This window comes from Salmo salar, chromosome 11, assembly GCF_965601325.2.
Source record: "Salmo salar chromosome 11, fSalSal1, whole genome shotgun sequence".
NCBI lineage: Eukaryota > Metazoa > Chordata > Actinopteri > Salmoniformes > Salmonidae > Salmo > Salmo salar.
Genome location: NC_138301.1, coordinates 116,255,513 through 116,269,009, shown reverse-complemented (window position 1 = coordinate 116,269,009; position 13,497 = coordinate 116,255,513). Strand labels below are relative to the sequence as shown.

At 39.1% G+C, this 13,497-nt stretch overlaps 1 protein-coding gene across 1 annotated transcript in view; it reads left to right on the top strand.

Annotated features, from left to right (window-relative positions):
* The first annotated feature begins 1,640 nt into the window (after positions 1 to 1,640).
* Positions 1,641 to 13,497, top strand: part of LOC106563833 (NEDD4 binding protein 2 like 1) — a 14,435-nt gene continuing 2,578 nt past the window's right edge. The window contains exons 1-2 of the mRNA XM_014129730.3: positions 1,641 to 1,892; positions 12,182 to 12,309. Of these exons, the coding sequence (XP_013985205.2) occupies positions 1,819 to 1,892; positions 12,182 to 12,309 (202 nt within the window). The 5' untranslated portion in view covers positions 1,641 to 1,818. The remainder of the gene's footprint in view (positions 1,893 to 12,181; positions 12,310 to 13,497) is intronic.

The window sequence follows — 13,497 nt, the reverse complement described above, 5'->3', positions numbered from 1 at the left end:
GTAATTTTCATAGTCATGCCACACTTTGTGTAGCAGTCTTGGTGGTTCCATACCTCTTCCATTTAAGAATGATGGAGGCCACTGTGTTCTTGGGGAACTTCAATGCTGCAGACATTTTTTGGTACCCTTCCTCAGATCTGTGCCTCGACACAATCCTGTCTCGGGGCTCTACCGACCATTCCTTCGACCTCATGGCTTGGTTTTTGCTCTGACATGCACTGCCAACCGGTGTGTGTGCCTTTTCAAATCATGTCCAATGAATTGAATTTACCCCAGGTGGACTTCAATCAAGTTGTAGAAACAGGATGCAATGGAAACAGGATGCACCTGAGCACAATTTCAGTTGTTTAGTTTTAGAACATATGCAAAAAATAACAATAATTTTTTTGCTTTGTCATAATGCGGTATTGTGTGTAGATCGATGAAGGAGAAAAACATATGTAATCAATTTTAGAATAAGGCTGTAATGTAATAAAATGTGGGAAAGGACAAGAAGGAGTCTGAATACTTTCCAAATGCGGTGTAAGCTCCCCGCACACTCAGCCTGTCCTTTCACATTTCCTATTAGCTAGCCATGAGAGAAAAAGTCATTTTGAGCATTTCTATCTACAACTGTCATAAGAGTCGTCGAATGGAGACCAAGGCGCAGCGGGTATAGTGCTCATATTTACATTTAATGAATACACTTTCACAAAACAACAAAAATGACCGACAACAGTTCCGTCAAGTGAACAGAAAACAACCACCCACAAACCCCAAAGGAAAAACAGGCTGCATAAGTATGGCTTCCAATCAGAGACAACGAAAGACACCTGCCTCTGATTGGAAACCACACCCGGCCGAAACATGGAAAACGGAACATAGAAATAGAATACTAGAAAAACCCCACCTATAAACAGAAAACCCAAAACACATAGACAAAACACCCCCCCTGTCACGCCCTGACCAATCTACTAGGCAAAAATAACCTCATACCAGGGTCAGGACGTGACAACAACCAATATTATGGGAGATATCTTAGTTACTTAAAAGGCGATTTTACATGTGAATCAGAATGACTGTTATGTGGCCTTTATGCTTAAACTGACAACATCTGGGAAGTACAATACTTTATGACAGCTATACACCATAAACCGCTGGGAGCAAAGCGAAGAGGAATGGAACGTCTAGTGATGAAGACATGCGGGACCACACAACTCTTCTCTTTTGAGTAAACAACTCATTTTTCTTTGCTTTTTTATTAAAATTACAGTTTTAAAGAGTCGCTGCCCAGCTCCCCAAAGCATCTGAAAACCTCTCCAATTGAAATCAAATTGTATTTATTGACGTAAAAAAAAGGCTATGTAACAAAAATATATAGGCTTGTAATGTTGTTGTTTTTTAACAATAAGGCTTAAGTGAATGTGTAAAGCTTTGAGTTCAGGCTGTCTTTACTTATTTGTTTTCCATTTAGGCTACATTTAGCCTAACATGTTGTTATTGAGGCATTTTATTATGATATGTTCCCAAAATCAAATCAACCTTTGAAATACTGTTTTTCCTTAACCTCATACATCTAAAACTGTCAATCATCATCATCAACATCATCATCATGTAATGAATCGCTGGTGCAACGCCTGACGTGACAGGAAAGTCCCGTCGTTTCCTGCAGTTGGGTCGGTAGGCAACTAGTGGGTGATCAGTAGGCTATTCTAGAAGACGTTACCATACAGACAGACGTTGGCGCTCTCGACCACTCAACGGTGTTACCATCAGAAAGGTGGAATCAATTGGTTAAAGGATTCATATAAAGTAGTTGTAACGGTGAACGAACTGAAAATGGGGAGAAAGAGGACAAGGCATATCATAATTCTCAGAGGACTCCCCGGATCAGGAAAGACAGCTCGGGCAAGGTAAACTTTTTTTTATATCGCATCAGGAGGATAAAAAATGTCGTTTTTCTTGATGATAATAAATACATTGCTAAAATAAACAATTAGATGTACCGTTATCAAAATAAATAGTTTAAAATATGCACTGTGAATTGTTCTCCATCCTATCCTTGATTAGCATATTCTTGTCGGATTTGGTCAAATGTAAAACTTGTACAGGATAGTTTGGTTCATAATTTATAGCACAGACTACATTGATATAACTTCTGTAAATTATTCTTAAATATAGGATCGGATAGGATAAGATGAACTGTCCCCGAGGGGAAAATTGTCTTTAGACACCAGTATTGATGTAGCCTATTGATCAGCTTTACATGTATTTGTAAAATGTAAAAAAAAAACACAAATTAAAAAACACAAAAACAAATGTGTTTTCAAAGATGTAGCCTACAATGCAATACTCCTTAGAATTTTAAGGAGAAAACAACTCATTGGCCTACATTAGAACACCACCGCAGAAGCTTTGGCATCTTCCCAATTCAGTAGCCTTGTTGTGTTATTTGGCTACTTGAAATAGAACTAGGGCCTATCACTTTCAGCCCACCTCTTCCAATGCACCGTGGAAAAGTGTTCATCGAATTCTACTATACATTTACAGATGAAGAGCCGAAATGAGTATAACATCCTGCAATTAAACCCTAGGCTACTATAAAACCTTCTATTGTGGCATACTTAGAATGCTTCATGCGCAATTGCTGTGTTTTTGTGTTACTGGTTAATTTCGATAGCATATTCCCATATCTGATTATCAGCTGTTGTCAAAACCGAAATGGGTATGACATTTTGGCATTTAAAGTATACAACATTTTCGAAATGTCACATAGCCTACTGTAAAACTTTTTTTTTTTTGGGATACTCAAATGGCCAACTATTTAGGACGCAAGTATATGTATTCGGACATGGCTACAAGGGTTAAATATTAGTATTTTACAAATCCTGAGAAGAAATCACTTTTCTCCCGCGTAACCCGGTATTTCCCGACAAAACATTACGCACCACAGAAAAAAACATAAAAGCACATAGATGTAGCTATGCTCTCTTGTGTAAATAAATGAAACAAGCTTCGCTAGGCTAATCTTTTTGAGTATAAACTGTATTAGTACTGTATTGTATTATACTGTATTATAAGGACTGGAATTATGCACCTCATTCAAACTATGATAAAGCAGGAAGAGAACATGCGATTATGTTGCAGCACATGCGGCCTACAAAGTTAGAAGTATAGGCTACCGAATATATATATATTTTGAAATAATATTTCCCCTGTTATTAGGCTACCTCCTCTTTCTCTCTCTAGTGTTGCCTCATTCCTTCCTTGCTTTCAACAGTTAAATGAAATAAGGTTTGTTGTCCTTATCTTCATCCTTCTTATGACATGCTTGAATAATATAGGACTATAATTCGATGGAGAAGGCTTTCACTTCTCTATAAATTAGACGCGCATTCACGAAGATTAAATGGTTATGGGTCTGAATAAATAACTGCTGTAGCCTACCGTTCACTCTTCTTTCAAACTACCTGTGAGTTCTATTGGCTGCTGTATTTAACATTCAGCAAACAAGAGCTTAGTATTTTTTGGTATTTTGATATTTATTGTTGCTTCATCTGTTTTTTAAAACCAGGTTTGCTGTTCATTTGAGCAATATGAGATGGAACCAGGTTCGTTGCAATAACGGCTCTATATAATACTGTAAGCTTTCTTGAATTTGTTCTGGATTTGGGGACTGTGAAAAGACCCCTGGTGGCATGTCTGGTGGGGTAAGTGTGTGTGTCAGAGCTGTGTGTAAATTGACTATGCAAACAATTTGGGATTTTCAACACATTAATGTTTCTTGTAAAAATAAAAAGTGATGTGGTCAGTATCTCATTTTACATTTTAGTCATTTAGCAGACGCTCTTATCCAGAGCGACTTACAGTAGTGAATGCATACATTTCATACATTTTTTTCTCCATACTGGTCCCCCGTGGGAATCGAACCCACAACCCTGGCGTTGCAAACACCATGCTCTACCAACTGAGCGGGACCACACAACTCTTAGCCAAGAGAGACTGACATGCATAGTATTTATATCAGCCCTCTGATTACAATGAAGCTTGCATCGGTCTCTAAATTGTCCATTGGTATAAGAAATGCGTCAAAAAATAATGTCCAGCAAACTATTCCAGTCTAGCTTTTCCTAAATTGGACTCCAAGAGCTAAGGAGCCTTTTTTAAGGAGAGAGGCCAGGAAAGAAGGAGAGAGGCCAGGAGAGAAGGAGAGAGGCCAGCAGAGAAGGAGAGAGGCCAGCAGAGCACAGGTGCGTGTGTATTGCGCAAGTGACAGAGGCTGTAAATTAGAAGCTTATTATGCATAACCCATCATTAATTAGCTAAATATAAGGATAATACTACATTGAATGTATTACCTGAAAGAGGCAGGCAAGGACATCTATATATAGGCCTATATATCAACATTGAAAAGGATTATTTATTTTGGATGCAATTTGAATGGAGTTGATGGCGAGAGAGAAATACTGTGAGAGAGTGCTCACTCGTCCACTGATTTAAAGCAACAATACAGGAGTGTTTTAAACCTCTGCAGCTGCAATTTAAAAAAAAAATCTTTACAATTAAAAAATACAGTGACCCCCGAAAGCCAGATGGAGATGTATAAATTAGACGCTGTAACGTGGGTCGTCTAATGGGGACCAAGACGTGGCGTGTGACGTGCTCATATTTACTTTTATTTAACTCTCAAATAACAAAACAACAAAACGACCGTAAACAGTCCCGTCAGGTGCAACATACACAAAACAGGAAACAACCACCCACAAAACACAGGAAAAAACACCCCTACTTAAAAGTTACCTTCAATTAGAGGCAACGAGGAACAGCTGCCTCCAATTGAAGGTCAACCCAAGAAACTTAAACATAGAAATAGACATACTAGAATAAACATAGAAATATACTAACATAGAACATAAACCAAAAACCCTGAAACACATAAAACAAACACCCCCTGCCACGCCCTGACCAAACTACAATAACAAATAATCCCCTTTACTGGTCAGGACGTGACAGACGTGCATTCTATCTTTATATTACTGTAGCATAGGCTATGCTGCAGCAAAAATAAGTGACCATGATGAGATGATAGGTGTAAATAATGAGATGGGCTGTTGGTCGCCACCCTGAGCGTTGATGATTCATCATGCAGTGACCAAAGAATGCCAAGATTGTGCAAAGCTGTCATCAAGGCAAACAGTGGGTACTTTGAAGAATCTATAATCTAGAATATATTTGGATTTATTTAACACTTTTTTGGTTACTACATGATTCCATATGTGCTATTTCATAGTTTTGATGTCTTCACTATTATTCTACAATGTAGAAAATAGTACAAATAAAGAAAAACCCTTGAATGAGGAGGTGTGTCCAAACGTTTGACTGGTACTGTAATTCATCAATACATTTCTTGGTAGTCCCAAAAATATTTTAGCAACAGCAATGATCACAAGTCAGTCATAACATGGCTATTAGGCTAGCAGATATATTTATGTAGGTCTTTATTTAGCAAGCTAAAAACACAGAGCCTAACGTTAGCTAGCTAACTGCTGGGAGGATGACATGTCATTGGAGGAGTGGGTGAATGACCGACTTTTTCCCCTCATCGTTTTTTGGTGGCTACAGCTAGATCAAGTTTGGGCAACGTATGGCCCACGAGCCGTTTCCAGCCCACCGGGCACTTCAATCCGGCTTCGAGACATTAAAAAAAAGACAATAAAAAAAAAAGTTTAAAAAAAAGTATTATTATTGTATAATTTTTTTACCCCTTTTTTCTCCCCAATTTCGTGGTATCCAATTGGTAGTTACAGTCTTGTGTCATCGCCACAACTAACGTATGGACTCGGGAGAAGCGAAGGTCGAGAGCTGCGTGTCCTCTGAAACACGACCCAGACAAGCCGCTCTGCTTCTTGACACAATGCTCGCTTAACCCGGAAGCCAGCCGCACCAATGTGTCAGAGGAAACACCGTACACCTGGCGACCGTGTCAGCGTGCATGCGCCCGGCCTGCCACAGGAATTGCTAGAGCGCGATGGGACAAGGAAAGAGCGCGGACGACACTGGGCCAATTGTGCGCTGCCTCATGGGTCTCCCAGTCATGGCCAGCTGTGACCCAGTCTGGGATCGAACACAGGTCTGTAGTGACACCTCAAGCACTGCGATGCACCACTCGGGAGGCCTCTGCAAATTAATTTTAACAAACAATTGGTTCCTCCAAAAATGCGTCCCTCCGTAGAATTTCTAAATCCCAATTTGGCCCTCGAGCCAAAAAGTTTGCCCACCGCTGAGCTAGATAGATTCAGGTGTCATTTTGTTAGCTAGAAAAACATTTGAATTGCTTTGCTATCATGCTGAACTTGAACAACTGTTATCCAGTTAGCACATCTCTTGCATTCGTAAATTCACTCTGGCTATCTACTCTGATTTCAGAGCACTCTTGTCTCGACCCTGTGTGCCAGAGAGCAGAATAACTGATGGATTTACGAACACGCAACACCAGCTGAATATGGCCGGTATCAGTAAACGTAGGCAAAACAATGAAGAGTTAGTGACTAAGGCTGTATTAGGCCTGGGTAATTCCAGTCCTCAGGGGCCTGATGGGTGTCACACTTTCCTCCCATCCCTAGCAAACACACCTGATTTAAACTAATGTCATTCTAAACTGAAGATCATGATTAGGTGGTTATTGGAGTCAGGTGTGTTAGCTGGGGCAATACTGTGACACCAATCAGGCCCCCAAGGACTGGAGTTGCCCAGGCCTGCCCAGCCCCAGCTAACACACCTGACTTCTAGTGGATATATTATTGTTTCATTCACTTCTCTCTTCCCCCCTGCTGCTCCCCCTATTGGAGCTTGGAGTTTAAGCCTTTCACTGTACCCTGAAATATCCATGTGACTAATAAAGTCATCTATCATCTAGCTAGTGTGTAGGCTGTTGGTTCTATTGACCAAATCAAATCAAATGATAGATGACTACGGATGATAGCGTGATGAACAGGCAGTGGCTCGGGTGGTTGTTGTCCTTGATTATCTTTTTGGCCTTCCTGTGACATCGGGTGATGTAGGTGTCCTGGAGTCATAGATGTTGTCTGTGTGTCTGTGTAAAGGACCTGTAGCCTCATTTAACAATACTGCGCATAAACTATTCTAAAATACTACTTATGAACGGAAATTAGAATGTTCGTACACATAGAAAAAGTGTGATTTGTCAAACAATCCTACGAGCATCATACACACACCGGTAGGAGATCAGTGGTGTGTAAAGTAAAACTACTTTAAAGTACTACTTAAGTCGTTTTTGGGTGTATCTGTTGGGGGTATGTGTACTTTACTATTTATATTTTGTACAACTTTTACTTTTACTCCCAAACATTCCTAAAGAAAATAATGTACTTTCTACTCCATACATTTTCCCGGACACCCAAAAGTACTCGTTACATTATGAATTCTTAAAAGGACAGGAAAATGGTCCAATTCACACACTTATCAAGAGAACATCCCTAGTCATCCCTACTGCCTCTGATTTGGTGGACTCACTAAACAGAAATACATTTGTAAATGATGTCTGAGTGTTGGAGTGTGCCCCTGGTTATCCGTAAATTTAAAAAACAAGAAAATCACACCATCTGGTTTGCTTAATATAAGGAATTTTTAATTATTCATACTTTTACTTTTCATTTTGATATGAAAGTGTATTTTTTTTAAATTACATTTACTTTTGATAGATATAGTATAATTTAAAAACTTTAAAAACATATTTTTTTACTTTTACTCAAGTGGTATTTTACTGGGTGACTTTCACTTTTACATGAGTCATTTTCTGTTAAGGTATCTTTACTTTTATTCAAGTATGACAATTGGGTATTTGTTCCACCACTGTAGGAGATAACTATTGATAAATACCAATTGTTCTCAGCCTCAGTGCTCGTTCATGACCTTGCCTACTTGCATTTAGAAACGCCCCTAATGAACCATATATGTTTCAAATCATCCCTTTAAAGCCCGTTGGGAATATACAACGCCATAATTAAATAAAACGGCGCAACCAAAAAAAAAACTACGAATGATATATTTTTTGACTGAAATAGGTCGTGCTAGTGTCAGAGGTTGAGTACAATAAAAATGTTTTATTTGGCTCCCTCAGTTGTGGCTTTACCAGTAAAAATAAAAACATAGCTACAAAGAGAGGACCATTAGGACAATTCAAGTTGCTTTAGCAATGGCAAATATACTTCAAATGAGTAGGCAACACTCAACACCCATTCATCCTCAACAGCTTCCTCCTGCAGTGTGTTCCGCTTGGCCACATTGCCACCACATTCAGCAGCGTCTTTTTGCTGATGATTGCATCCAAAACATTGGCTCATTGAGGGCTGTGAGATACAGATCGTTAAGGTCCCGCTCAAAAGTGCCCGTTGCCAAAAAAAACCCGAGGGTGGATAGCACTTGGATGTAGATCTTAAATCTTCTCAAAAATCCTGTAAAATTGGTTTTGGGAAACAATATCTGATGAGCCAATCTGTACTTTCTGCAAAAACCCCACCTATAAAAACGCGTGTCTGTGTGGCAAATGTTCAAATAGCAAGATCAGCCATCTCTCATTCGATTTCCCATTATCTCAGTCTTTTATAGTATTTCACACGTGCCTTTAATTTAACAAATTACTGTACTTTATATGGATGATTATCATAACAAATGCACTGATGTGATCAAATTATATGATATATAATATATATATATATATATATATATATATGATATATGTCATATCATGAATTCACAATAGAAACATGATTATATGACTACTCTCACAATTTCACACATTTTCAACACATATTTTCCCCATTCTAAATTTGACAAGCAGTTCCCACCATTTATTCCACCACTTGGCATTGTGCGTGCGCATGGTCAAGGCACTGCGTAAATTTACACACACTCTCAAGCAAACGTTCATATTGATAAATCTCACACTTTGCGTAGACATGATCCCACACATGGTTTACGCACATATTTGTGCCCAGGCATGATTAATAAATGAGGCCCCCTGTACAGTCCTCCCCAGGGACCAGTTTTATTCAAGTGGAACTGACACCGTTTTAACAACATGAAATCTTATTCAAATCTGTTCATATACAACCCTAGGAAGAATATTTTTTTTAAACATTTTTTGACAAGCAAGCACTTAGATTTGGTCATTTTCATGTTTTCATAAATTCTTAGAATGTATGGGAATTACATAGAGTAAGGCATTTCTGAAAATTCTCTAGCAATATAGAGTGGGAAAGCGGCCATGCATTTTGACAATTAATAGACATTGCAGACAATAAAACCTAATAAAAACAACTATCTCATCCAGGACTAGCGTCTATGCAGACCGGTGCGCCATAGCCAATCAGAGCTACAGTAGGCCTTTATGCAAATAAGCCATTTGCCACATGGGCCTGTCATCATTCACTTTGAACTGGACTGTGTTTACAGGCAGTTGGGCCTGCCATCGTTAGCTAATATGGTGACAATGATGTAGGCCATGTGTAGTGGTTATGATATGGTTTTGCTTTTAAAGGTTTTTTCACCTGGTCACATACAGCTGATGTGTTGTGAATTGAAGTCCCCAAATGAAGGGAAAAAGTGAGAGGAGGAGAGCGCATAGGTACGAGAAGGAATACAACGTGGCTGCTAACGAAAGGGAACTGTGTTTACCCGTGATCATTCCGCCGATTTGGTTGAAAAACATTTCTTAAACGAAACAGGGATAAACATGCCTGCATTTGTTCAATAGAAACTCTTGTTTGCAACTGTTGCTGCTAGGATGTGTTGTTTAAGTGTTCCCTTTATTTTTTTGAGCAGTATATATAGATGTCCTATAGCCATATATATAGATGTCCTATAGTCTACCTCTTTCAGGTAATACAGTCAATGCAGTATTGGCCTTAAATTTAGACAATGAATGATGGGTTATGTATATAATAAGCTTCTAACTTATAGCCTGTATCTTGCACAATGTGCATGCACCTGTGCCTCTCCTGGCCTCTCTCCTTCTTTCCTGGCCTCTCTCCTTAAAAAAGTGTCCTTAGCTCTTGGAGTCCAATTTAGGAAAAGCTAGACTGGAATAGTTTGCTGGACATCATTTTTTAAAGCATTTCTGATACCAATAGACTATTTGAAGAGGGACCCAAGCTCTTGTTTGCTGAATGTGAAATACTGCACCCCGGTGGTGGATTTAGGTATAGGCGACATGGGCAGACGCCCAGGGCGGCATCTTGCCGGGGCGGCACGGGACGCACGCACAAAAATGTATATATATATATTTTTTCGGAATGGACATTTGCGCGATCAGTTTTTATCTCTCATTTGCACGTCAGGTCAATGATATCATGCCACCGTGTGGGAGTGTGGGTCAATTAACCTTGTCGGAGTGGGTGTCCTGATTCTAGTTTGTGGGGGGCCACTGTAGCAGCCAATAGAATTCACGGGTAGTTTGAAAGAAGAGCGAATGGTAGGCTATAGCAGTTATTTATGTTCTCTCCCTGCTTTATCATGGTTTGAACGATGTGCGTAATTCCAGTCTATATACAGTATTATAAACTGGGTGGTTCGAGCCCTGAATGCTGATTGGCTGACAGCCGTGGTGTATATATATATATATATATATATATATATATATATATATATATATATATATATTTCTTTATTTAACTAGGCAAGTCAATTAAGAACAAATTCTTATTTACAATGACAGCCTACCCTGGCCAAACCTGGACGACGATGGGCCAATTGTGCGCCGCCCTATGGGACTCCCAATCACGGCCTGATGTGATACAGCCTGGATATCAGACTGTATACCACGGGTATAACAAAACAAGTATTTTTACTGCTCTAATTAAGTTGGTAACCAGTTTATAATAACAATAAGGCACCTTGGAGGTTTGTGGTATATGGCCAATATACCACGGCTAAGGGCAGTATCCAGGCACTCAGCGTTGCGTCTTGACTAAGAACAGCCCTTAGCCGTGGTATATTGGCCATATACCACACCCCCTCGTGCCTTATTGCTTAAATACAGTATAATACAATACGGTACAGAAATATAGTTCACACTCAAAAAGATTAGCATACTGGAGCTAGTTTCATTTATTTACCCAAGATAGCATTTTTATAGCTATATCTATGGGCTTTTATGTTTTTCTGTCATGCATAATGTGCAGTAGCCTATATCATGTATGTAGCCTGTTGGATAATGTATAGTCACACCTGTCGAAATGAGTAGACCAAGGTGCAGCGTGGAATATGTTCATCTTGAATTTTAATGAAAAAAATAATGAACACTTACAAATTAAACAAAAATTGACAGCAGACAGTTCCGTCAGGTACTCACAACTAAACGGAAAACAACTACCCACAAAGAACAAAGGAAAAACAGGCTGCCTAAGTATGGCTTCCAATCAGAGACAACGATAAACACCTGCCTCTGATTGGAAACCATACCCGGCCAAAACATAGAAAATAAAACATAGAATGGCCACCCACCTATCACACCCTGGCCTAGCTAAACAGAGAAAACACAGCTCTCCTAGGTCAGAGTGTGACATGTATTTAATGTAGGGCTCATAAAATGTATTTAATGTAGGGCTTATTATATGTATTTAATGTAGGGCTCATTAAATGTATTTAATAAATTGCTCATTATATGTATTTAATGTAGGCTCATCAGAGTCAGGTAGCATCAGGTTTGAATTTTCAGACAAAGCTCTAATCAAATCCAGACATACACAGTAGGCCGATTTATATGCTTTATAATGCTTTTGAATGACACTTCTGGGTTTGGCGGGAAAACCGGGTTACCGGGAGAAAAGTGATTTCTTCTCGGAATGGCACATTTGTAAAATACCAGGAAAATATTCAACCCTAATACAATCATATAGACATTCAAACTGTAAGAGCAAAAACGAAACCTTTCTATTGGCATGGTCTTTCTAGACTCTTCCATCCTTGGGTTGTGGAAGTGTTATGGCTATATTTCAGACACACACACACACACACACACACACACACACACACACACACACACACACACACACACACACACACACACACACACACACACACACACACACACACACACACACACACACACACCCCTTCTCTATGCAAGCTGTGTATGTGTTCTGTCTGAGTAGATGTTGAGTGTGAGTGTGTGTGTCTACAGTGAGATCGTGGAGATGTATGGGTCTGGAGAAGCCTTCAGCACAGACGACTACTTCAGGGTGAATGGGAAGATGGTTGGGTTCCACAAGAGAGACCTGCACAATGCTCATGTATGGAACCGCAACAGAGGTAGGTACAGGGTTGATTGGTTAATATGTTTATCGATTCATTTATGAATTCATTTATTGATCTATTAATTTATTGAATTAGATTTCCAAAACACTATATCCACCAATTTCTCACATTTGTGTTTTTTCATAAGAAATTCATGCTTATGGGCATTGTGTGTCAAATATTACTGTCCTCAGATGTTTTATTCATAGATGTTAGATGTGTATTACAATTGGTTTGGTTCCAAACACTATGTAATCATTGTTTAGTTGGAATTGAATGTTTGTTTGCTGTATATTTAACATACTCTCTTAGAAAAAAGGGTTCCAAAAGTTTTTTTAGGGTTCTAAAAAGAACTGTTTTGATCAGAAAAACACTTTTTGGAAGACACGGGTTCTTAGTAAGGCTAAGGGTTCTACCTAGAACCTTTAACATCTTAAGAACTGTTTTTGGAAGAAAGGGTTCTTTGATGATTCTTTGGAAGGCAAGAAGGGTTCTACATAGAACCATATATAATATTTCCCAGCATGCTCTATTGAAGGGAGATTTTCACAATTGTTTGTTTAACTGTAATAGCTGTGTTTTTGCATGTACATTGATTGGTTGATTCATTTTATGCTACACAGAAATATAAATAACATACCGTTTCATAGAGGGCTCTGTGTAGAACCATATACTGTACAGGGGGTTCTTTGAAGAACTCTACAAACTTTTATTTAACCTTTCTTTAACTAGGCAAGTCTTTTAACAACCCCATGCCATGACTAGATGAGGGGAAAAACACGACAATCTCTTTCATAAGTTATTTATACAAATAACTATCATTTTTGAAAATGGATATACAGTACCTCACAAAAGTGAGTACACCCCTCACATTTTTTAATATCTGAGTATATCTTTTCATGTGACAACACTGAAGAAATGACACTTTGCTACAATGTAAAGTAGTGAGTGTACAGCTTGTATAACAGTGTACATTTGCATGAGTGCTGCCGGCACTGGGGAGCTACAGTTCATTGAGGGAACCATGAATGCCAACATGTACTGTGACATACTGAAGCAGAGCATGATCCCCTCCCTCCGGAGACTGGGCCGCAGGGCAGTATTCCAACATGATAACGACCCCAAACACACCTCCAAGACGACCACTGCCTTGCTAAAGAAGCTGAGGGTAAAGGTGATGGACTGGCCAAGCATGTCTCCAGA